The sequence below is a fragment of the Geotrypetes seraphini genome, chromosome 8 (genome assembly GCF_902459505.1).
Source record: "Geotrypetes seraphini chromosome 8, aGeoSer1.1, whole genome shotgun sequence".
Taxonomy (NCBI): domain Eukaryota; kingdom Metazoa; phylum Chordata; class Amphibia; order Gymnophiona; family Dermophiidae; genus Geotrypetes; species Geotrypetes seraphini.
In genome coordinates, this window is record NC_047091.1 from 85,602,842 (window position 1) to 85,628,974 (window position 26,133).

A 26,133-nucleotide genomic window follows, 5' to 3' on the forward strand; every position below is an offset into this window, starting at 1 on the left:
ACTCCTGAAAGGACGTGGGTTTGCGATCTTGTACACTCACCATAAGGTCACCCAGACCCTGGCTGAACAGAAGCTGTCTCTTAAAGGGCAATTTGCTCAAGGTGGCCTTAGAGGAAGAGTCCCCAGATCACTGCCTCATCCATAGCACACTCTGGGCAGACACTGAATAAGTGCCCAGCTTGGTGAAAACTTTCAATATGTTATATAATGCATCAGCCATATAATCCACCCCGGAGATGAGAAAATCCAAATCATGCAGCACCACAGAGTAAGGGTCATGGCATAGTTTAGAGTGGCACACCCGAGCAATGAAGGACGAAGCTGTCGCTGCTTTGACACCGGCCTCAGCCGAATCAAACAGGCGTTTAAGGAGGAAATCCACATGCCTGTCCTGAACATCTTTCAGGACCACCCCTCCATCATTAGGGAGGGAAGTACGCTGGGTGATCTAAGACACAGCTGAATCCACCTTCAGAGAAGCAAAGTCCCTGGTAAAACTGACCGCCATGCAAACCTCGCCCCCCTCATAGGCCGCAGCACACATGGAACATAGCTGTGTATCCGACAGCCTTCAGCCACATACAAGGCATGAATCTATTCCATCTTGTCCTGGGGAGGCCATCCGTGAAGTTTGGAGCAAAAATGAAGCTCCTAACTATGAAAAATATACTTTTATTCAAATCGGGGGAAAATCCAAGATAGCCACCGCAGGTGCCAATTTCGCACTAAAATAATCTGGGAAAGGAACAGGGATCCCTAAAAAATGGCAATTTTGGGATTGTAGAGGTGGAGAGGGGTAGGGCATAAAGGGAAATCACTCAAACCCCCTTTTTAGGACCCCCCCCAAAAAAATAAATTGCTAAAACAGGCTGACAATCTGTTATTCACTGTTCCAAGTGCTGTCTGAGAGAAGCTGCAGGCAATGCTGGAAACAGCATGTAGAGAGATCTAAAGCTGGAAAGCTGGATTTCAAGTCTAACTACCCACTGGCCCGACCACCACAGCCAGTGACCTCTGCCATCCTCGGATACATTGTGCAACCATGGAACCACGTAGCCTGCGCTACACCCACTAGTGGACAAACCTGGGGCGAGCTAGCTCCCGATCCCGGAGGCCCCATCTGACTTGCAGGCTGTCCAGAGGGCTTACTACAGAGCAGGGACACTCCCCTCCTCCGAAGCAGACATTTTCCAACAGTCTGTGATCTCCTGCTGCAAGGACATCCCCGCAGGGAATCTCCACAGCACAAGGGCAAAACCGCGAAAGAAAAATACTGAAAAGTACTGAAAAACTACCAAAAGAAACGAGCAGAAAAGATAAGCTCCTACAAGCTGACTTGTAGGAAGACAAGACTGGTGTCCAAGGGGCATGCTCCAGGATATGCTGTCAGAGGGAGGAGTTAAGACTTCAATCATCTGAGGCTTACTACAGTGCCTGGCGGCAAGGGATACATAACCCACTGGTCCCAGAAAAAAGGGGGATTGTACAAGAAAGTTATCATCATTGCATAAGGGTGACAAATAGTGAAGAGATTCAGGGTGCTTGACTGATGTGTTATAGAAGACCTCTATGGTGCCTGGCCTTTGCCTAAAGACTATCTCTGCAATGACCACACTAATTAGGTTGGGGTTTCAGGGGAAGATTTTCCCAATATTTGCCCAGGGCCATTCAAATAGTATTGGGCACCCTAGGTAAATCTTCAATCTTATTTCCTGCACCCTCCAATTAACTTTCAGACATTGTGCTTTTGTGAGTGTGTGTATCATAAATAATGAGGATAATTTCCAAAGTCGTTTAATCAAGTACATGAGCCATTTGAGAAAACTGCCTACCCTTCCTGTGGCCAGAGCTGTGCCCATCACTCTGTTCAGGCTTCATCCACCCATGCATAAGGTGACCATATGTCCCGTTTTGAACGGGACCATCTCATTTTTTAATCCCCTGTCCCGTTGCCCCACACACAGCTTCAGGATGCCAAAATGTCCCGTTTTCAGGGACAGTATCCCGAAGCTGTGCGTGGGGACAATGGGATGGGCGATCGCTGCTTGTCCCTCCATGCCGCACCAAAAAAAGCCTCCCTCCAGGCCCGATTTAAACACCCCCCCCCCCACCGGTCCCCCGTCACTGCTCCTCTGCTTACCTCCCTACTGCTAATAGCGCCCAGAAGCCTTCTTCCTGACATCAAATTTTGACGTCGGAGAGGACGTTCCGGGCCAGTCAATCGCTGCCTGGCTGGCTCGGAACGTCCTCTCCAACATCAGAATTGACGTCGGGAAGAAGGCTTCTGGGCACGATTAGCAGCAGGGAGGTAAGCAGAGGAGCAGCGGCGGCGGACCTGGGGGGGAGGTTTAAATCGGGCCTGGAGGGAGGGTTTTTTCCCCGCGATAGGTAGGGAAGGAGGTAGACAGGCAAGCTGGCTGGCTTTGGCGCGGCAGAGAGATAGGTAGGTAGGCAGGCTGGCTCTGGGGGAAGGCAGGCCGGCAGGCTGGCTCTGGGGGAAGGCAGGCAGGAAGGCTGGCTTTGGGGGAGGTAGGCAGGCAGGCAGGCTGACTTTGGGGAAGGTAGGCAGGCAGGCAGGAAGGCTTTGGGGGAGGTAGGCAGGCAGGCTGGCTTTGGGGGAGGTAGGCAGATAGGTGGGGACAAAGGCTGGAAGGCAGTGAGGGTGACATAGGAAGGAAGGAGGAAGGAAGGATAGAAAGAGGCAGAGAAAGGGGAGGGGTTGTAAGTAAAAGAAAGACTAGAGAGATAAAGGCCTGGACCAAAGGGGAAAGACAGGAGGCAGAAGCAGGACTATGGGAGGTGCAGACAGAGGGGGAGAGACCCTGAGGAAGGCAAGATCATAACAGGAGGGAGAGAGAGGGAGACCTGGAACAAAGGTAGAGAGGAGATCTGACACTGGATCTGGGGGCACTAAGGATATAGGAAGGGGCACTAAGGACATAGAAAGGAGGCGCTGGGGACACAAAGGACATAGGAAGGAGGGAGGGAATAGAAATGGACAATGTTGGGCCTGAGTGCAGAAAGAAATGAAAGAAAGGATGCACAGTCAGAAGGAAACGCAACCAGAGACTCATGAAATCACCAGACAGCAAAGGTAGGAAAAATGATTTTATTTTCAATTTAGTGATCAAAATGTGTCAGTTTTGAGAATTTATATCTGCTGTCTATATTTTGCTCTATATTTGTCTATTTTTCTATAGTTACTGAGGTGACATCTTTGAAAACCCCCCAAATATAAATGATAATTAACATTTTCTCTGCATATAAGGTGCTTAGTGTTTTTTAAAAATTTATGATTACCACTATGAAATAATAAGATATTGTGTGTACATGAAAAATGAATGGAAGAAACTGGGGGTGAGGCTAGGGTGGAATTGGGGATGGGGCTAGGGCGGGATTGGGGGCAGTACTGAATATTAATTGATGCCCCGTTTTGATGAAAAAAATAAATGGTCACGTTACCCATGCATAAATACTGGTTTTCAAGTCTCTACCATGCCGACATACAAGGATCCAAACATGATGAAGTCTTGGTATAACCATATATCATCTCCAAGTATTGCTGACAGTATTCAACTTATGTCAAGATGTCTTCCCTCCCCCCTGAGCTGCAGAGCACCCTCATTCACAACACATGACATTAAAGTGATCTACAAACACTGGAGTTGCCAAAGCTTCACCTGTCTTTTGCTAAATATTTTTTTATTATAAAAAATAAGCAATAATGATCAAATGCATTGGAACTCATCCAATTTCTTGTTAGAGAGAGAGAAAAGCCAGCAAGAAGGTGAAAGACTAAGCAACAGAGCCATGTGAACAATAAATTGAATTAATCATGTCACCTATAATATTTTACAATTTTTTCCAGGGCAGTCACATGAATATCTCCATCCCAGTCAAGAGAAAACAGATTTCAAGAACCATCCTGCAGGTATGTAGGTTCTAGGGACACCCATGCTTTTCCATTACCTGAACCCGAGACTGCTTTTCTGTAGGTATGTCCAAGGAATTGTTCATTCTATCATTAAACTAACCTAAGAGTATTCCCTCTCTGGATGTATCCCAGGGATTTGAGCACAAGAAAAATATTGTCTAAAGAAACATATTTCTTCCAATATTTTGAAATGCAGGTAATTTGAAAACCAAAATATTTGGCAGGCAACTACAACTTGATTTGAATTTACTTCTTCAAGAGGTACTAGTATTCAATGTTCTAATCAACATTTAAAAAAAAGATGGAGCTGAATTAGAAAAGGTAAAGAGAAGGACAACCAAAATAATAAAAGAAAGAGAATGACTCCATATGAGAAAAGGCTAAAGAGGCTAGGTCAGTGGCATATCTGAGCAGCAAAAGAAGAGGCACAGGAGATGTCTAAGCCAACCTTCAGTTACATATGTTTTATTAGTGGTTTATCAAAATTCATAAACAAGTCCTTGACATACAATATGAATGTAGTCTACTTGGGGGTGATCGCATTTGATTATCTTAAGGTAATGATGAAAGCATAGGGAGAGAAATTGCCAGCAGGAAAAGGGAAGTGATAGTGCCTTTTATAAGTCTCTGGTGAGGCCTTATTTAGAGTACTGTGTACAATTATGGAAACTACACCTTTAAAAAGATATAAACAGGAAGGAGTCAGTTCAGAGGGCAGCGACTAAAACGGTTAATGGCTTCATCAGCAAGCATGTAGGGATCTCAATATATATATATACACTTTGGAAGAAAGAAGGGAGAAAGGACATATGATAGACATTTAAATATTCCCATAGCACAAATACATAGGAGTCAAGTCTCTCAACTGAAAAGAAACTCTGGATGAAGTTAAAAAGGAATAGACTCAGGAAGTCTATCCTCTTTTATGGAAAGGGTGGTGAATGTGTGAAATGGCCTCCCTTTGGAGGCCTCCCTGTGGAGAAGAACACTATCTGAATTCAAGAAAGAGTTGGACAAGCATGTAGGATCTCTTAGGATTAAGTGGAGAGAGTAGATGCTATAGATTGGCAGACTGGATAGGCTATATGACCTTTCCCTGTGGTCATTTTCTGTATTTCTATGTTAAAACAATGAATAGAGTGGTATATGTAAATAGCTCGTTTCTTTCTAAAAATACAAATAAAAGAACCTTTTAACGTTGGCCAGTAAGGTAACTGCTCCGATGCTCATAGAAATTGAAAGAGAATCAGAGCATTTACCTCACCGGCCCACAGTAAAATTCTCTACCATGGTTTGATAAAAGGAGCCCTAAATAGTATATTTAAAACAAATTGGAGAAAATATTTCTACACCCAATATATAATTAAGCTCTGGAATTCATTGCCAGAGCATGTGGTAATAGCAGTTAGCAGCAGGGTTTAGAGTATGGACCAGTTCCTGGAAGAAAAGTCCATAAACTATTATTAATGTGGACTTCTGGAAAATCCATTTTTTATTCTTGTGATAAACAGCATGAAATCTATTTTGCTGTTTTGGGATCCTACCAGGTAGTTGTGAACTGGATTAGCCACAGTTGGAAACATTATATGAGCTTAATGGCTTTTCAAGTCTGTCCCAGTACAGCAGTGCATATGTACTTGCATAAAAATCATGCCACCTAACAGTTCTCACTGATATAAGCTGATCAAAGCCCTTATGCATGCATTAGATTGATGCATGAAAAATATGAATATGGCATGGATAGCCAAGACATGGGGAGGAGATTTGTTTATTCTGATAAATATTTTTTAAAAATCCAGTTTATTAGGACACTAAAGACAGAAAAGAAAAAGTGGTTTGGTTTATTTATTTATATCCCCACCTTTATCCAGGGCGGGTTACAAACTACATACAAAAATACAAAGTTACATCCAAGTTTCCAAGTTTATTATAAAAATTTGATTAATCGCCTATCACATTTTCTAGGCGATGTACAATTTCATAAATAATTAAATAAGGGTGACAAATCTAACAAACAATATTCAAAATGAATTAAAACTAATAAATACAAACTTTGCTATACATAGTTTAACTTATACATATAATTTCAAGGCGAGGGAAAAATCATTAAAGGGTTACATCTAAGATACAAAACAAAATACCAGACAATAAAACATCGGTGACCAGCACCTTACTGTCAACAATCTTTATTCTTCCTTGTTCATTCAATCTCATGCCCTGCATTTCATCAGACAAAAGAGGTGCCGTTTAAGCAATCTCTTGAAATTTTGTATATTCTGTTGACGAATATACCCAGGGAGGTTATTCCATTCCCTAGGCTTAATACAATGGAAAGTATTATCCCTGAATGATGTAAGCCTCAGCTCTCTTACAAAAGGAATATGCAGATCTAATTGTTCTGCAGACCGAATTGAACGAGTTGGAGCCTGTGGCAGAATACTCTGAACAAGGTGTTTGGGAGCTAGATTGTACAGGCACTTGTAAATAGTTAACAATAACTTTTAGCGTATCCTATCCCTCACCTTCAACTAGTACAAACTTACATAATATTATGTCACATATCGTCCCAATCTAAACAAAGTCCTGACCATTGAATTTTGGGCAACCTGGAGCGCACTTAGTGTCGACCCCGGCAACCCCAGGAGCACCAAACTACAATAATCAAGAACTGACGGAACAGTTAGGGAATAAGTGAGTTGATTTGCTGAGCTGCCCAAATGTGGTTTTCATGCAGTTATTCAGCACTAGGATCTTGAAACCACTGAATGGAAATATTCCCCTGGGGTCAACAGTGCTATAAACACTAGATGGCAGGCAGATGACACCTTATAAACTAACCCATATATTGAGGCATGGAGTTTTGAGGGCCAGGTTTGTCAAACATTATATTTGAAGACAAGCACCAAGAAGAGAGTTTCATAGTTTATTAAAATTTGATTAAATGCTAAACATAAAATTTGAAGCGTTGTACATTAAAATAATATGTGACAATTAAAGAAAGGGGGAATTAATATCAAAGAACAAACATGATTTACCACAGACCAACTCACATAACAGAGTAGGATAATAAAACAGGAGGAGAAGAGGGAGAACAAAAAAGGAAAAGGAAAAGGAAAAGGGAAGGGGTAAGATAAAAATGGTAAATTACTCTTAGGCATCTTTGAAAAGAAAATATTTTAAACTGCCCTTAAGTTTATCTAGATTTCTGCTCTAATATGTGATGGGAGGGAATTCCAGATAAAAGGAGCTGTGACAAGTACCAATAATTTTTAACGAGGGGACATAAAGAGTATGTTGCGATGCAGATCTTAGAGTTCTAGGAGGCTCATATGGGATCAGGAGTCTATTAATAAATGCAGGCTCATTGGTCTTTTGGGATTTGAAAGTTAAGAGAGCAATTTTGTACGTAATCTGGTGGGGGATAGGAAGCCAATGAGCCTTCTTTAGCAGGGGAGTGACTTGTGGAATCTCATTATAATATCATGGATCTTGGCAAGATGGAATACTTTGTATGATGTGGAGGGGCATTTTTGATATGACGTCTAAATTTGCTTTTGGTCATTTTCAGAACATGTCCAAAAATCCAGTAGCAAACATGACCATATTCAAAACAGGAAAACGTCTATCTTTTTGTTATAAAATGGCTATTTCTTAGATGTGTGTACAATACGTCCTTTGTTTTGAACCATTTTGAAGAAGACGTTCAAAAGAAAAATGCACAAAACAAGCCATTGGGATGTAGGAAAGGCCAGTATTTGTAGTAGGCTGGCCACACAGACATCCCAACAGAGCAGTGGGACATCCTAGGGAGCACTGCGGTACACATCTCTATAGCAAAAATCCCAAGACAAAATACCCTTAAAAGACACCAAAATATATGTAGGGTGTGCTCTAGGACATTGCAGGAAAGTTAACTCCCTAGACTCCACCCAAAATATATAAACCTAAAATCTAAAATCTAAATTTTTAAGATAAGGAGCACCTTCAGCATGAGTTTGAAAGCTTTAAAGAGCGACTCAAGGAGCAGACTAGCAAAGCCAGCAAACACTGAGCAGAGATTACCACTCACTGCCAGCCGCACACCATCATCTGGTTGCTTCTGTGCGCTTTAAAGTGCAAGTCAAGTGCCAAACAATGTGCAATAAATAAATATATATAAAAGTGGAAGACAAAAAGTTTGCTGTCCTGCAATTCCCCGAATGCCTAACCCACTGACCTGAACAGAGAATGAAAAAATTAGTCACTTGTCCCTCCAGTTACTTAGCTGAATAAAGGTGCTGTAGTCAAATAGTAGCAAGGAGAGTACAGCTTTTTTTGGGTCAAAGACCAAAGTTAAGGTGCAATCCTCTTTCAACATGGCTCAACCCAGCAGGGTTTCAGGGCAATAGCCCCTTCCTCAGGAACCAAACAGGCCAACACGACTGTAGGTCAGAGTGATTCCAAGCAGGCAAGGCAAAAAGGGGGAGATGCCAGAGACACAGCAACTAGAGGTCTGCACGGGAACAGTGATCGCGGGAATCCTGTGGGTCCCGCAGGAGTCCCGTGGGAATCCCCCCCTAACCCACGGACTCCCACGGGGACCCCCCTCTGGCCCACGGGACTCCCACGGGGATCCCCCCTCTAGCCAACAGGACTCCCACAGGGATGGAAGGCTTTGGAAGCAGGGTTCGTCCATATAATATAAAGGACATGTCAGCCTTAGTAAAAGAGGGGGCTCATAAGTTAATTACCTGAACAGAAAACAAAAAAAGGGTTCCACCAAAGAGATTCCACAAGGAAAACAGCAGCGCAAACACAAAAGAAACTGTGGAATTGATGATCCTGTCAGAAGTAATTGCTGCTTTTTATGGGGACGGGCAGGGATGGAGGTAATTCCTTGCGGGGATGAGTGGGGACAGAAAGGATCCTGATGGGGACGGGTGGGGATGGAGATGATCCGGGTGGGGACGGAGAGGATTCTGGCAGGGACGGGTGGGGATGGGTGGGATTTCTGTCCCCGTGCAACTCTCTAACAGCAACAGCTTTAAATTCTCAGGCAATTAGCAGCATAATCACATTAGAGCTTACAACAGCATTCACAGGTGTATACCCTAGTAGGGAAAGGAGAGACTGGAGAGAAGGTGAAACACCGCCCCCCAGTGCATAAACACAGAAGTAACCACAAAATGAAAAAAAAATGAGAAAAAAAACTGTGCAGTTAAATAATAGAGTGTCACCACTCTCCTGAAATAGGGAAGTTCTAGTACTGCATGATGATACTTGATGAACTGAGAAACAAAAGGTTTACTGCCACTCCAGTAACTCCATGGAGATAACCCAAGATTACTATAGCAAAACCCCCAAGATAAAATAGCCTTAAAAGACACCAAAATATAAGTAGGGCGTGCCCTAGGACATTGCAGGAAAGTTAACTCCCTAGACTCTACCAAAAATATATAAACCTCATTATCCCAGGACAAGCAGGCAGCATATTCTTGACTGATGGGTGACGGCACCGACGGAGCCCCGGTACGGACAATTTTAGAGTGATTGCACTCTAAGAACTTGGAAAGTTCTAGTAGGCCGCACCGCGCACGCGCAAGTGCCTTCCCGCCCGACAGAGGCGCGCGGTCCCCAGTTTCTTAGTTTCCGCGGAGCTAAGAAGTCGCATTTTTCAACGACTGTTGAAATTTTTTCTTATACGCCTTCCCGCTCGCGAAACCTTTTTGGGAGTTTTTTCCCTTCTTTCTTTTCTTTTTCTTTTTCTAAAAAAAAACAAAAAACCGAGAGTTTATTTCTTTATTTTTTTTTCTTCATTTCGGTTTTGCCCCGGCGAGGCCTACTGCCACCATCGAGGCCTCGGCCTTCGATTTGGCAGAAGCCGTTTTCACTTTCATGCCCCCCCAGCCAGGGTTTAAAAAGTGCAAGCGGTGTGCACGGCCTATATCCCTCACGGTCCCGCACAACTGGTGCTTACAGTGCCTGGGTCCTGAGCATCAGGCTTCCACCTGCACCCGCTGTGCCACGTTAAAAAAACGTACATTAAAAAATCGCCAGATACAACAGCGATTACTCTTCGGTGCCGATATGTCCGATCCTGTGGCATCGACACCGGCATCGGCCCCATCACAGTCGGCACCCACTTCGTCGACACCGCGCGATACCGCGCCGGCGTCGCAACATCCAGGTAAGCCGGCTAAGAAGCCTTCCCTGCTGGAGCGTCCTCCGGTCTCGATTGCAGCGAGCCCAGTCCTGCCGACCGTGAGGCGCCCGCGGAAGCGCTCCGCCCCTATCGAGGTGAGTCCCTCGACCTTGGGCTCCTCATCTTCGAGGCATCGAGCAGCACCGCAGGTACCGCAAAAGAAAAAGGCGGTACCGGTGCCCTCTTTGGATGAGCGCATTGCATGCGTCCTACAAACGCAGCTCAAGGAGCAGTTACAACAACTCCTTCCTGCTCTATTGGCACTGAACCTTCCGGTCCCGGTCCGGTCTGAGCCGCCGGTACTGGCAGTGGAGCAACCTTTATTGTCTGCGTCCACTGTCTCGGTACCGGTTCACTCGGCCTTATCGATATCAATGCCAGTTCTTGCACCGGAACCGAGAGCCCAGCATCAGTCGGTGCAGACTTCGGCACCGCTGCAGTCGGTAACATCTCCCGGTACCGTATCTATGAGGTCGGGTAAGTCGGCACGCAAATCCCGACACCTAGAACCCTCTACTCCGGAGTCTCGAGACCGTAGCTCCCATATTAGGGACCCTGATCTGTGGGGTGACTCCGAAGAGCCTTTTCTTTCTGAGGGTGAGTGTTCCTCGGATGAGGATGATCCTGCTGCTCCAGATCCATCCTCAAAACAGGATTCTACATCTTTCACTTCCTTCCTGAAAGAGATGTGTGAATCTCTTTCCATTCCTTTGGAGGCTGAGTCTACAAAATCCAAGGCCTTCCTTGATGCCCTTGACTTCGATCAGCCTCCAAAGGAATTTTTGAAACTCCCTCTTCATGACATCCTGAGGGAAACTTTCTATAAGAACCTAGAGACTCCTTTGACCATCCTAGGAGCTCCCCGTAAATTAGATTCATTGTATAAAGTAATCCCTATTCCTGGATTCGATAAGCCACAGCTTCCACATGAATCTCTGCTTGTGGAATCTACACTTAAGAAGTCCACGGGAGCCAGTGTATATGCTTCTGTCCCTCCTGGCAGAGAGGGCAAAGCCATGGACAAATTCGGTAAGAGGTTATACCAGAATGCAATGTTAGCTAATAGATCTGGTAATTATGCTTTTCACTTTTCTTTTTATCTCAAGCATCTCCTTACCACCATGGCTTCCTTTGAAAGGTACCTTCCTCAGCGGAAACGACAGGCTTTCCACCACTGCTCGTCTTCTCTTTTCCAACTCCGTAAATTTATGGTAAGATCAATTTATGACATGTTTGAGCTTACCACTAGAGCCACGGCCATGTCTGTGGCCATGCGCCGCCTTGCCTGGCTTAGAGTATCCGAGCTTGATGTCAACCATCAAGATCGGTTGGCTAATGCCCCATGCCTGGGGGATGAGCTCTTTGGGGAATCCATGGACTCGACCACCCAAAAGCTCTCCGCCCATGAGACTCGCTGGGACACTCTGCTCAAAACGAAAAAGAAACCTCCACCGGCACGACCTTTCAGACAGCAGTCGGCCTATCAATGCCGTTATGTGGCTCGTCCATTGCCATCAGCTCCCCAGCAACCTAGGCGTCAACGTCAGCAACAACGACAGACTCCTAGGCCACAGCAACAGCAACCTGTGAACAGCAAAAATCCACAGCAAAAATCTACGCAGCCCTTTTGACTTGATTCTCCAGGGCATAGCCAGTGTCCAAACATCTACCCACCTACCTCAACCTATAGGTGTCTTCTCACTTTTTTCCTCAGCCAGTGGGAAGTTATCACTTCGGACCAATGGGTCCTCAACATCATCCGCCACGGCTACTCTCTCAACTTTCAGACCCTGCCTGCCCAAAGTCTACCAAGAGAGTCTGCTTCGAACACTCCTCAGTCTTCCCTCCTTCTCCAGGAGGTTCAATCCCTCCTCCTTTTGAACGCCATAGAGGAAGTTCCTCTAGATCAAAAGGGACAGGGATTTTACTCCCGTTACTTTTTAGTCCCCCAAAAAAACAGGAGATCTCAGACCAATTCTAGATCTTCGCGATCTCAACAAATGCTTAGTCAAAGAAAAATTCAAGATGCTTTCTTTAGCCACTCTCTACCCTCTTCTCAATCAAGACGACTGGCTATGCTCCCTCGATCTCAAAGAGGCATACACTCATATACCGGTCAATCTGACCTCCAGACAGTACCTCCGATTCATGATCAATCACTGTCATTACCAATACAAGGTGCTGCCCTTCGGCCTTGCCTCCTCTCCAAGAGTGTTCAAATGTCTGATTGTGGTGGCTGCCTTTCTACGCTCTCACCACCTTCAGGTCTTTCCTTACCTGGACGATTGGTTGATAAAGGCCAATTCATCTCAGACAGTACTCCTGGCCACCAACCAGACCACCAGACCATCCTGTTTCTCCAACTTCTGGGGTTCGAGATCAATCTACCCAAATCTCATCTCATCCCTACTCAGAGACTTCAATTAATTGGAGCGGTGTTAGACACAGTCCTCATGAGAGCGTTCCTGCCGTCCAACCATCTTCAAACTCTTCAGTCTCTATGTCAGCAGGTGCTTCCACAACGTTCCATCTCTGCCAAGCAAATGATGATACTCTTGGGTCACATGGCCTCCACAGTTCATGTCACACCCTTCGCACGTCTTCACCTGCGCACTCCTCAATGGACCCTAGCTACCCAGTGGTCCCAAGCGACGGATCCCTGCTCACGACACATATCTGTGACATCGTCTCTTCGTCAGTCTCTACAATGGTGGTTGATATCCTCAAATCTCTCCAGAGGTCTTCTGTTCCATCTACCTCCTCATCAACTTGTCATCACCACCGACGCCTCCCCTTATGCCTGGGGAGCTCATTTGAACAAATTCCAAACTCAAGGACTTTGGACAGCCCAGGAAATGAAACATCACATCAATTTCCTGGAACTCAGAGCGATGTTTTATGCCCTCAAGACCTTCCAACATCTTCTCTTTCCTCAAGTCCTCCTGCTGTGCACAGACAATCAAGTTGCGATGTACTACATCAACAAGCAGGGGGGGACAGGCTCTCGCCTCTTGTGCCAGGAAGCCCAGAAGATTTGGGCTTGGGCCACAGATCACCAACTTTTTCTGAAAGCTATCTACATTCAGGGAGAACAGAATTCTTTAGCAGACAAGCTCAGCAGAATTCTTCAGCCTCACGAGTGGACACTCGATCCTTTAACTCTACAGTCCATCTTCGCTCAGTGGGGCACTCCTCAGATAGACCTCTTTGCAGCTCCTCACAATCACCAGCTGCCCCTATTCTGCTCCAGACTCTACTCTCCTCACCGTCTGGCAGTGGATGCATTTCTCCTCGATTGGTCCAATCTGTTCCTGTACGCTTTCCCTCCTCTGCCTCTCATGTTGCGAACCTTGTTCAAGCTCAAGAGGGAAAGAGCCACCATGATTCTGATTGCACCACGGTGGCCCAGGCAACATTGGTTCTCCCTTCTACTTCAACTCAGTGCCAGGGAGCCTTTTCTTCTTCCGCTGTTTCCTTCTCTGCTTACGCAACATCAGGAGACACTTCTGCATCCCAACCTTCCGTCTGCACCTGACAGCTTGGTTTCTCTCGGGCTGACTTCTCATGATACTTCTTTGTCTCAGCCCGTTCGTTCCATTCTGGATGCCTCCAGGAAACCGGCCACTCTGCAATGTTACCATCAGAAGTGGACACGATTTTCTTCCTGGTGTCTTCTTCATCAACATGATCCCACTTCCCTTGCTGTGGAGACTTTGTTGGATTATCTACTTTCTTTGTCTGACTCTGGCCTTAAGTCTACTTCCATCAGAGTCCACCTTAGTGCTATTGCTGCTTTTCATGAGCCAGTTCATGGAAAACTTCTCTCGGCTCATCCCTTGGTGTCCAGATTCATGCGGGGTCTTTTCAATGTGAAACCACCTCTTAAAGCCCCTCCTGTAATCTGGGATCTCAATGTGGTTCTTTCCGCCTTAATGAAGCCTCCATTTGAACCTTTGGCTACCACTCCTTTCAAGTTTCTCACTTGGAAAGTACTTTTCCTTATTGCTCTTACCTCTGCCAGGAGGGTCAGTGAGCTACATGCACTAGTTGCAGATCCACCTTTTACGGTCTTTCATCATGACAAGGTGGTTCTGCGTACACATCCAAAGTTTCTCCCTAAGGTTGTCTCTGAATTCCATCTCAACCAGTCCATTGTTCTGCCTGTCTTCTTTCCGAAACCTCACTCTCATTCTGGAGAACAGGCTCTACATACTTTGGACTGTAAGAGGGCTCTAGCTTACTATTTAGAGCGTACTAAGCCCCACAGATCAGCTCCCCAACTCTTTCTGTCCTTTGATCCAAATAAATTGGGATGTCCTGTTTCTAAACGTACGTTGTCTAATTGGCTGGCAGCGTGCATTTCATTCTGTTATGCTCAGACCGGACTGACACTGGAAGGTTCTGTCACGGCCCATAGAGTTTGAGCTATGGCAGCATCTGTAGCTTTCCTCCGTTCCACTCCTATTGAGGAAATCTGCAAGGCTGCTACTTGGTCCTCAGTTCATACTTTTACATCTCACTATTGTCTGGATGCTTTCTCCAGACGGGATGGACACTTCGGCCAATCTGTTTTGCAAAATTTGTTTTCCTAATGGCCAACCTTCCCTCCATCCCTCTTTTTGTTAGCTTGGAGGTCACCCATCAGTCAAGAATATGCTGCCTGCTTGTCCTGGGATAAAGCACAGTTACTTACCGTAACAGGTGTTATCCAGGGACAGCAGGCAGATATTCTTGCGTCCCACCCACCTCCCCGGGTTGGCTTCTTAGCTGGCTTATCCTAACTGGGGACCGCGCGCCTCTGTCGGGCGGGAAGGCACTCGCGCGTGCGTGGTGCGGCCTACTAGAACTTTCCAAGTTCTTAGAGTGCAATCACTCTAAAATTGTCCGTACCGGGCTCCGTCGGTGCCGTCACCCATCAGTCAAGAATATCTGCCTGCTGTCCCTGGATAACACCTGTTACGGTAAGTAACTGTGCTTTCTCTGTTCAGGCAGTGGGTTAGGTATTCAGAGCATTGCAGGACAGTGAACTTTTTAGCTTCCACTTTTATATATATTTATTTATTGCACATTGTTTGCACTTGACTTGCACTTTAAAGCAGTGGTTCCCAACCCTGTCCTGGAGGACCACCAGGCCAATTGGGTTTTCAGGCTAGCCCTAATGAATATGCACAAGAGAGATTTGCATACAATGGAAGTGAGAGGCATGCAAATCTGCTCCATGCATATTCATTAGGGCTATCCTGAAAACCCGATTGGCCTGGTGGTCCTCCAGGACAGGGTTGGGGACCACTGCTTTAAAGCACACAGGAGCATCCAGATGATGGTGTGCGGCTGGCAGTGAGGGGGGTAATCTCTGCTCAGTGTTTGCTGGCTTTGCTATTCTAAGCACTAGAGCTGTTCTTTGAGTCACTCTTTAAAGTTTTCAAATTCACGCTGAGGGTGCTCCTTATCTTAAAAACTTAGATTTGAGGTTTATATATTTTGGGGAGAATCTAGGGTTTCCTGCAATGTCCCAGGTACACATTTCACCATAACCCCCATATACTGTATGGAGAGCCCTCCCAAACTTACTGGACCCAACTGTACACCACAATAGCCCTTATGCTAGTACAGTAGGTTTTAGAAGGCTCACATGTTCTACAAGAGTAGTCATTAGAGTGGAATATGGACCTGGGTTCCTATCTCTACAGTCCACTGCACCAGCCACTAGACTACGCCAGGAACCTGCTTGCTGGCCATTACATCTAAAGCTGGTATATACTGTTTCATTCACATCTTTGGGAGGTGGAAGGAGGTCAGTGACCATTAGGGGAATATGAGGGAGTCATGCCTTCATCCCTCCAGTGGTCATCTGATCAGTTTGGGCACATTTTTGACACTTATCTGCTATTGAAACACATCTAGCCTCAAACATCCAAATGGTGTCCTGGACATTTTCTATAATGTTCCATTACTGTGGAAAAATGTCCAAATCATAAGCCTTCCCTAGTCCCACCCAAACCACATCTCCAACATGCCCCCTTGAGATTTAGATGCACTTCAGACAAACAGCATAGAAAACTGTCTACAGCATGGGTTTCAAAAATTGCAATTTGGACGGTTTGGCAAAAAAAAAAAAAAAAAAAGTCCATCTGCCGCTTTATGCCACTTTCTGGACATCTTCCTGTTTTGAAAATGAGCCCCAAAGTATATTCATATATTGTCTTATTTTGTAAGATTTTTTTTAATGTACTTTTTTGCTTTTCTTATAGGTGGACATATTTTGTTCCAGTATTTTTCTTCCTGTCTTTATAGCCTAATCCAGTAATTCCCTAAAGATGTCCTATTGGCCCCAGAGCCAGATAGGTTTTAAGGATATCTACAATATACCTGACAGCATACTGGCTCCCCATTATATGCAAATATATTTCTTTTCTGAAAATCCAACTGACTGTGGCTTGCTTATATCAGTCAAAAAGTGGAGCAGGTACTCAAAATCATATAATTTGATATCAAAACATCCTCTTCTTTAATATCTACAACATCAGCCAATTGTGAAACGTTCAAGGAAGGAGGAAAACCTCAGACTCACCTCAACTCATTTCAGAACAGTATGTACTGATCAACTGAATCATCAGTCTGAATTGCCCCCTTCCCTCCTTTCAAATGAAGGGAAAAAATAGGAACTTAGCTTTGATCTTTAAAATTCTTACATTGTGTGGAGTTGTTTGTCATTTGTTTTTGTTTGCTCATATCAGTGACAGCTCTCTGGCTAGGGCCACACCGCAGATCCCATCATTACCTGTAGACCCTAACCTTTTCCAGTAGATGTTACTGTCTGTGCCTCCTTTTCTCTCAATCATGGTATCCTCTTTCCATTAGTCAGAGGAGCAGGAGCCAAATCCAAGACATAATTCAGGTTTCCTAGATGCTGCCACTGGGCCATTGGGTTGACCCTGTTCCTAAATGACAGTGGTCATTTGTATTTTACACCCTCTTCCAAATTCCAAATAATTTCAAAGTTGCATGAGTAGCATATGACTGGCTAATATTTATTCAAAAATATCACAGAAAGAGTTCTACATCTGGAAAAAAAAAACTTCTAGTATCATTGAGTATGATGGTACTCAAACCAGTCATCTGGTGCCCCATTCAATTGGATTTTCAGTTTCTCTCTAAAGAATCTACACATGCATTGGAGCCAGTAAATACTGCATATATTTAATGGATATTCTATAAAACTCGGCAGCAGAGGAGACAGGGGAAGTCTTGAGGTTTCAACACCATTGACCATGGAGATGGACAGCCATGCTATACAGGACATGAGTTCATGTTCAAATATTTCCCACATTTTCAGATTGGCTGTGAAATATCCTCTTTATAAGTCTTCCTTATGTGAATCCTATTGCTTGCTCTGTTCATTTTACTGCAGTCATAGCCTTAGCCTTACCTGATCTTGACATAAATTAAAATGAACTGTATAAGCTCAGTTAAGAATTACAAATAACTGATTGTGATCAGAGGCAGCTGGTGCTAAGATGGGATCATACCACTAAAATATTCATCCTTCAAAATGAAAGGACTAGCTCTCTGCAGAGCAACCCAAGGTATTTATATTTCTCCCCTTTTGTTGGAGTAATAGTAATGAGCATTCCCTGAGTTATTGTGCACACTAATGGCAGAAGGTAAGGGGGAAAGAAAGAGAATCAAACAGAAGATCCTTTGCCCATCAGTGACTTCAATGTAGCCTTTCCCTCAGGTGCAACTAACTCAATCCCAATGGCTACAGCAGGGGGGAGGGGTGGGAGCAGGAAAGACTGTAGGAGAGGGTCCCCTGGAGGACATAAGTCATTTGTCCACATTCAGCAGCAGAGTCCCTAAAACCAGACTCTCAGCTATTTCATGAAGAATGACACAGCAACAAATTTTCCCCATTCCTGTGGGATCTCTCTATCCCCGTGCCATCCCTGTGAGCTCTGTCCCTGTCCCATTCCTCCAAGCTCTGTCCTCATCTGCACTAGCTTTAAAATCATAGGCAATATATAAATGTTTTAAATAAATAAAATAAAAAATAAGTTTTTGAGGCTGGTGCAGTTAAGGCAGAGTTTGTAGGAATGGGGAAAGAACAGGGACAGAACTCGTGGGTATGGGATTGAGATACTAAAATCCCGTGGGGACAGGGACAAATTTGTTCCTATGTCATTCTCTAGCTAGCTCAGTACTCATGTATTTGCTGTGAAGATAAAGCTAAGATGCAGGTTAGGAAGGAGGGAACTAAGCAAATAAAGCAGGTGATGCAACTACCAGCTGTGAAGGACCGAATCCCATGTTGTTCCTGCTGTCTTGGAGCCCATGACAAAGCCAATAAGCTACTATTAACTGAAAAAGAATAAGATGGGACAGAGGGCAATAGATGGGGCAGGATTAATCCTTTGGTGGGTTCCAGGCAAATATTGAGCTCCTCCCCCCGCCATAATTAAATAAATGTTTAAATTCCTGTAGACTGATCTCTACATGATTTTTAGTGCAGCCTGATGACTGAAAGACAATGCAAAGGGGGGTGAGAAGAACAGACAGACCTCTGCCTGCAGTGGTGGCTCTGGTCCCTTTTTGCCCCTTTCCCTTCCCTTCTTCTCCCCATCCCCACTTCATATTCTTCCTGCCAGTTACTGTCTTACTAGGACTAAAATGTACCTTGGAAGCAATTGAATTAACTGCCTGAGAGGAACCAAAGCATGCACTTAGTTTACCTATGTCTTAATCCTGTCCTCACAGTAGAAGACAGAATGAGGGATAGAAGATGGTAATGCCTATCACACAATTTATTTCTTTGCTTAAAGATGTATTGTATCCATTGATTAGTAGAATAAAAAAAGAAACAATGGCTTTTTCATGTCATATGTTGGATAGAGATGAGGATCTTCAAGGGTATCAGACATCCACATAATGAAAATAGTGTTTAGATTCTCACAGCCTTGTCAGATGCCTCAATATCTAAAAATAATTTTAGCAGTATCCAAGAGAAAATGTTCAAATTACTCATGTTATTTATGCACTAAAAATATTTCTATTTCTCATGATAAAGGCCTTCAAATGGCTCCCTGTGGATGTTTTTTTGATCCAAGAATATACCGTATAGAATGGGCACCAGATGATTTTCCTCAATCTCCGGTCTTCAAAGTCATGGGTGGACCAGGCATGCCACAGAATGCTAATGTTCCAGATTCCCAAAGATTCATGAAGACTCCTGGACAACCTGTCTCTTACTCATCTTTTCAAACAGCTCCAGGCAATTCCCAGCATGTGCTTTCCACTTTTAGTCAAGAGAGCCCTCCTCTTCTGACTGAGCAAATTCATTTTGCCCCAGCCTCACTTCATGATGCTCAAGGTGTGAAGATTCTGAATTTACAGAAACAAGGTGTAATGCTGACAAAGGAAATCAAGGTTCCCCAGCTGGTTATAACGATCCCTGGTTTAAAACATGATGGGCATATTCTCTCAACTAATGTGTACAATAATCTTGAGAGGCTGCATCAAGACCCCATTCATCAAGCTAACCTAGACTTGAACCACCAATCCCAAGAGCTCCAAAAAGATGAGTGCTACCAAGATAAAAGAAGAGTACCAACACATAATGATACAACATCTAAAATTGTTCTTAACACTCAGGCCCCTACAGTATGCAATAGATCACTGAGCAGCCCACCCAGTGGTCCACAAGATAACAGAGAGCAGAATGATCCTTTGAAGGACAATAATATTCAACTGGAAATATGCCAGACTCTTGATGTACAAACTTCTCTTGGTCTGCCTGAAGAAGTTCTACTGGAAGATGCTATGAAGATGTTTGACTGCATTCCAGGTGGTAGAGATATGGGAAGTTTCAGAAATCATTCCACCATTATCCCACAATTCAAAGGTGGCAAAGATGATCAAGGACTAGAAATGAGCAGGTCAATGATGGGCAACTCATTACCATATAAAGCTCCATTATGTGATATAAATTCACTCAATCTGCCAGGTGAGCTCCTTTCTCCTGACTACTCTAGTCCTGACATTTCAGAGACAGTTGCTGGTGTGGATTATTTCTATGATTTCCTGGAATCCAATGAGGACCTTAACTGGGAGGAAAGAATGACTGGCCAACCCTCAACGAGCACCTTAGGGCATGAATTTGTAAGCCAACAGCTATCAGGGAAACAGATGTTGGGTACCATTTCAGTCAAGACTGGCCAGCTTCCACTGAACAACCTGAAGAAAAGGTCAACACCAGGCAACAGTCAGACCTGCATCCGGGAACAATTGGAAATCTGATTATAATGGCAACCACAAAAATAAGCTGGGTAAAAATGAGTTTCAGTTAATTGTTAATCAAAAGAAGCACAATTTTGCTACATGATCAAATAATAAAACTTTATCACAATTTTTTACACCTAATTCTTTGCATGGATACGTTCCTTAGTGATATCAACAGTTTTGTGCCATCTGAAGAGTTTTGCCAAGACTGGTTTTCTAAAATCTAATCCAGTACATTCTGTTTGAATAAAATAATAATAATAAAAGATCAAATGCTTTAGGAAGGATTAGGAAATGAAATCTAGACCAAAATCTCAAGGTAACACAGAATAAGGTTGGTAATGATATTAATATTTGTCTAATGGGTGCTGAGACCAATTGGAAAAAGAATGTGAAAGTATGGAAAGAAGAGGAAAGATAGATGTATAGATATGAAGCAAATTCAATGTTTTGATTAGGAGAAATAACAGATCACCACAAACACAGAGGGCCTGATTCTGTATAGGACGCTGGTCTCAGTGGCCACCTATGAAACGGCTGAGAATCATGTACCAGCGTCCTATGCAGAATCGCTTCTGCCCTAACAAAAAATACCTAACTCCCCACCCTCCACCCCCCACTTCTCTAACCGGCACCCAGCGCCCATATCTAGATCATTGTTAAATAAGTTAAAAAGCTGTGGTCACAACACTTATCCCTGGGGGACCCCACTGTTTATCCTTCTCCATTGAGAATATTGACCATTTAACCCTACTCTGTTTTCTATATCTTAACTAGATCTTAATAAAAGGATACAACTTTCTAATTTCCTCAGAAATCTTTCATGAGATACTTTTTTAACAAATGCCTTTTGAAAATCCAGATACACAGTATCAATGGCTCACCTCTAGAACACTTTTTAAAAAATTGGCGCTACATTGGCTACCCTCCAGTCTTCATGTACAATGCTGGATTTTAAAGAAAAATTACAAAATTACAAATTATTAACAATAGCTCTGAAAGTTCATTTTTCAATTCTATCAGTACTCTAGGATATATACCATCTGGTTCAGTTGATTTGCTATTCTTTAATTTGTTAAATTGCCCATTACATCTTCTATTGTTACAAAGAGTTGTTTCAGTTTCTCTGACTGATCAGCATTGAATACCATTTCTGGTACCGGTATCTCCCTCACATCTTGCTCAGTGAAAACAAAAGCAAATAATTCATTTGGGGGTCTTTTACTAAGGTGCACTAGATGATTTAGCGCACACTAAATGCTAACGCGTCCATAGAATATAATGGGCGCGTTAGCACTTAGCACATGCTAATAGTTAGCATGCGCTAAATTGGCTAGTGCGCCTTAGTAAAAGATCACCTTAATCTCTCCTCTATGATCTTGTCCTTGCTGAGTGCCCCTTTTACTCCTCAGTCATCTAGCGGTCTAACAGATCCTTTTCCCGGTTTCTTGCTTTTAATATATCTAAAAATGTTTTTACTATGCATTTTTGCCTCCAAAGCAATCTTCTTTTCAAGATTCAATGATTATTTGATAAATCGCCTGTCGTTATGCTAAGCGATTATACAAAAAAACTTTTAAAGAGGAGTACATATGTAAACGTAAAAATTGATAAATACAAGGACAGAACAGACTAACTTGATACAAGAGGACTAGGAGTGAACTACAATAAAATATAGGAAAGAGGAAAAAACAAGTAAAGGAGAAAACATAAGGGTAGAGGGGTTTTCCTTCAAGCTGTCATCATAAATGAAAGAGAAAAACTTGGGAGAGAAAGAAAAAAAGAGTGGAACTTTAATCAAAAGCATCTCTAAACAGAAAACTCTTGAGTGCTCCTTTAAATTTGTCTAGGTTTACTTCTCTGATATAAGGGAGCAGAGCATTCCAGATTTGGGGAGCAGTCACCGCGAAACAGGTCGCACGGCATGTGTCAAAATTTATGCTGTTTCATACTATTTTCAGTCAAATCCTTCTACTTTCTGAAGGATTTCTTTTTTTTAGCTCTAATAGCTTCCTTTACCTCACTTGTCAACCACTCCAGCTGCTGTTTGGTATTTCTTCCTCCTTTTTTTATACATGGAATATATCTGGTCTGGGCTTCCAGGATAGTATTTTTGATAACATCCATGCCGGATATACATTTTTTTAACCTTTTTTAACCATTCTCCTAATGTTATCATAGTCTCCTTTTTTTTAAAGTTAAATGCTATTGTATTGGATTTCCCATGTGTACTTACTCCAGAGATTATATCAAATCTGATCATGTAATGATCACTGTTATCAAGTGGTCCTATCACTATTACCTCCTGCATTAATTCATGTGCTCCACTAATAAGTATATTTAATGTAAAAACATAAGGGAGGGGATGAGATGAGAATAAAAATAAAAATATAATTATAAAAAGAGCTTAGAGGTTAAAAATAAGGAAGAGTGTGATGCTGTAGAACTATCCAATTCTTAGAGGTCAAAGGCATCCTTAAAGAGAAAATTTTTCAGCGAACTTTTAAATCTGTCCAGTGATGTTTTCTCTCTAAGATAAATTGGTAATAAGTTCCAAATTTGGGGGGCTGTGACAGAAAAAAATCTTGGTATGTTGTGTATTGATGACCTTCAGAGAGGGAATAGATAACAAGTGTTGCTCATTCGATCTCAGGGATCTGAGGACTGTAAGGAATTAGGAGCTTATCAAGAAAAGCTGGCAGTTTTGAAGGTTTAATTTTAAGATTATTAAAGCTATTTTATGTGATTCTGTATGGGATTAGTAGCCAGTGCAAATTTTTCAAAAGAAGTGTCACATGGTCAAATTTTTTTGAGTTTGTGATGATTTTTATTGCTGTATTCTGTATTATTTGTAACCGTCTCAGTTCTTTCTGTGAAATACCTTTAAATAGTTGCAATAGTTGCAATAGTTTAGTTTGGAAATTATGAGAGAATGGATAAAGATATTTAATGCTGTTGGTTCGAGGAACTTTGCCAGGGATCTAATCATATGGATAGCAGCTCCTTTTAAGCTTGCTTCAGCCAGTCCCTGGTAGATTCAGGCAACTTGCTCACTATAAATTCATCCAAACACTTGCCTTTTCCCCTTCAACTGACTACCATGTGTGAGAAGTAAGGCATTCCTACTGGAACACTCAGAAAAGACAGTGAAGCAGAAATGGGTTTTATTTTACTCTCTTGCAAGACAGGGTGTCATACATACAAAGTGGTAAAATCCTGTGCATATAAGTCCCTGTTGTCTTCTCAATCCAATTGTGCCTCTCTTAGTCTTTGTTAGTCTCACCAACGACGGATACAGATACACTCAATCTTATATATAAAATGCTCTTTTCAATTGTATGGACCTTCTGACTGCAGCCGGGCACAATGCCACCGGTTGCTTAACTCTTCGTCAGTCCAGCCTTTATTAAAGTGTTTTATAATTTTATCATTTTAACTTATACTATACTTTTTAATACTTTCAATATCTACCAGGAGAACATCACTTAACTTAATGGTGATCTGTCCTTCCTTCACCTCTCCCGACATGCATGTTTCAAAGTGAAACCTTTCTTCAGGGTCGAGGTAAACATTTGAGGGAGCCCATTCAACCTTAGAACCGAGCCAAGAATGATTGCATAAAGAATATATTTTATAGGAATAAGCTTAACATTACAAATATAGAGTACACAGTTAAGTTTTGAGCTGCTTCTGCGTGTTGGGTTACCAGATTTTTTTTTTTCATAAGAGGAAAAAAGGACACTTGACCCCACCCTGTTCCACTCTGGGCCCCCCCCTATCCCCCCAAACCTTGTGTTTTCTTCCCAGAGTTCTGGGCTGTGTCTAGAGGGCTTCCATGCATACACGGATGTCGAAGCGATGACATCATGCTCATGCATGCATGTGATGTCATCATATCAACATCTGCACATGCGCAGAGGCCTTCCAAAACCCGGACAAATGGCCAACAAATATCTTCCTACTTAGTAACATAGTAAATGATCTCTCCTGTCATAGAAACATAGAAATAGACGGCTGATAAGGGCCACGGCCCATCTAGTCTGCCCACCCCAATGACCCTCCCCTACCTTTCTCTGTGAATAGATCCCACGTGTCTATCCCATTTGGCCTTAAAATCAGGCACGCTGCTGGCCTCAATAACCTGAAGTGGAAGACTATTCCAGCGATCAACCACCCTTTCAGTGAAAAAGAATTTCCTGGTGTCCCTTTGCAGTTTCCCGCCCCTGATTTTCCACGGATGCCCCCTTGTTGCCGCGGGACCCTTGAAAAAGAAGATATCTTCTTCCACCTCGATGCGGCCCATGAGAGACTTGAATGTCTCGATCATATCACCTCTCTCTCTGCGTTCCTCGAGTGAGTACAGCTGCAATTTATCCAGCTGTTCCTCGTACGGGAGATCCCTAAGTCCCGAGACCATCCGGGTGGCCATTCTCTGGATCGACTCCAGTCTCAGCACATCCTTTCGGTAATGCGGCCTCGAGAATTGCACACAGTATTCCAGGTGGGGCCTCACCATGGATCTATACAATGGCATAATGACTTCAGGCTTACGGCTGACGAAACTCCTGCGTATGCAACCTATGATTTTCCTTGCCTTGGATGAAGCTTGCTCCACTTGATTGGCAGTCTTCATGTTCTCACTGACGATCACCCCTAAGTCTCGTTCTGCTTCAGTTCTTGTTAGGATCTCGCCATTAAGGGTGTAAGTCTTGCATGGATTTTGGATGCCCAGGTGCATGACTTTGCATTTTTTGGCATTGAAGCTGAGTTGCCAGGGCCTAGACCAGCGCTCCAGTAGAAGTAGGTTGTGCATCATGTTGTCGGACATTGAATTTATGTCTGTTGTGCTTTTGGCCACTACATTGCTTAGTTTGGCGTCATCGGCGAATAATGTTATTTTACCTCGCAGCCCTTCTGCCAAGTCTCTTATAAAGATGTTGAATAAGATTGGGCCCAGGGCCGAGCCCTGCGGCACTCCACTGATTACCTCTGTCATTTCGGAGGGGGTGCCGTTCACCACTACCCTCTGAAGCCTACCTCCAAGCCAGTTCCCAACCCATTTCGTCAATGTGTTGCCCAATCCTATAGAACTCATCTTGCTCAGCAACCTGCGGTATGGTACGCTATCGAATGCTTTACTGAAGTCCAGGTATACGATGTCCAGGGACTCCCTAACATCCAGCTTCCTCGTCACCCAGTCAAAGAAGCTGATCAGGTTGGATTGGCAGGATCTCCCCTTAGTAAATCCATGTTGACGGGGATCCCATAGATTCTCCTTGTTCAGGATCGTATCCAATTGGCGTTTGATTAGAGTTTCCATTAGTTTACACACTATTGATGTGAGACTCACCGGTCTGTAGTTTGCTGTCTCCATCTTGGAGCCTTTCTTGTGGAGTGGAATGATGTTAGCCATCTTCCAGTCCAACGGGATGTTACCCGTACTAAGGGAGAGATTGAAGAGCGCGGATAGCGGTTCCGCCAAGACATCACACAACTCCCTGAGCACCCTGGGGTGTAGGTTGTCAGGCCCCATTGCCTTGTTAACCTTAAGATTTGACAGATCGCAGTAGACACCGCTGGGTGTAAACTCGAAATTACTAAACGGGTCATCTGCATCAGCCCTTGTCTGTAGCTGAGGGCTGAGTCCTGGCGCCTCGTGGGTGAAGACTGAGCAGAAGTATTCATTTAACAGTTGGGCTTTTTCCGAGTCCGCTTCTACATAGTCTCCGTCTGGTTTCCTAAG

The 26,133-nt window shown here is 43.6% G+C and overlaps 1 protein-coding gene across 3 annotated transcripts in view; it reads left to right on the top strand.

The window, feature by feature from the left end:
* Positions 1-20,419, top strand: part of PRR22 (proline rich 22) — a 44,172-nt gene extending 23,753 nt beyond the window's left edge. For 2 of the 3 annotated variants that reach the window (XM_033954660.1, XM_033954661.1), the window contains exons 2-3: positions 3,869-3,931; positions 19,180-20,419. In XM_033954660.1, the coding sequence (XP_033810551.1) occupies positions 3,869-3,931; positions 19,180-20,408 (1,292 nt within the window). In that variant the 3' untranslated portion in view covers positions 20,409-20,419. Of the gene's footprint in view, positions 1-3,868; positions 3,932-6,571; positions 6,626-19,179 lie in introns of those variants that run through there. The other variant, XM_033954662.1, reaches the window with a different exon arrangement.
* The last annotated feature ends 5,714 nt before the right edge of the window (positions 20,420-26,133 follow it).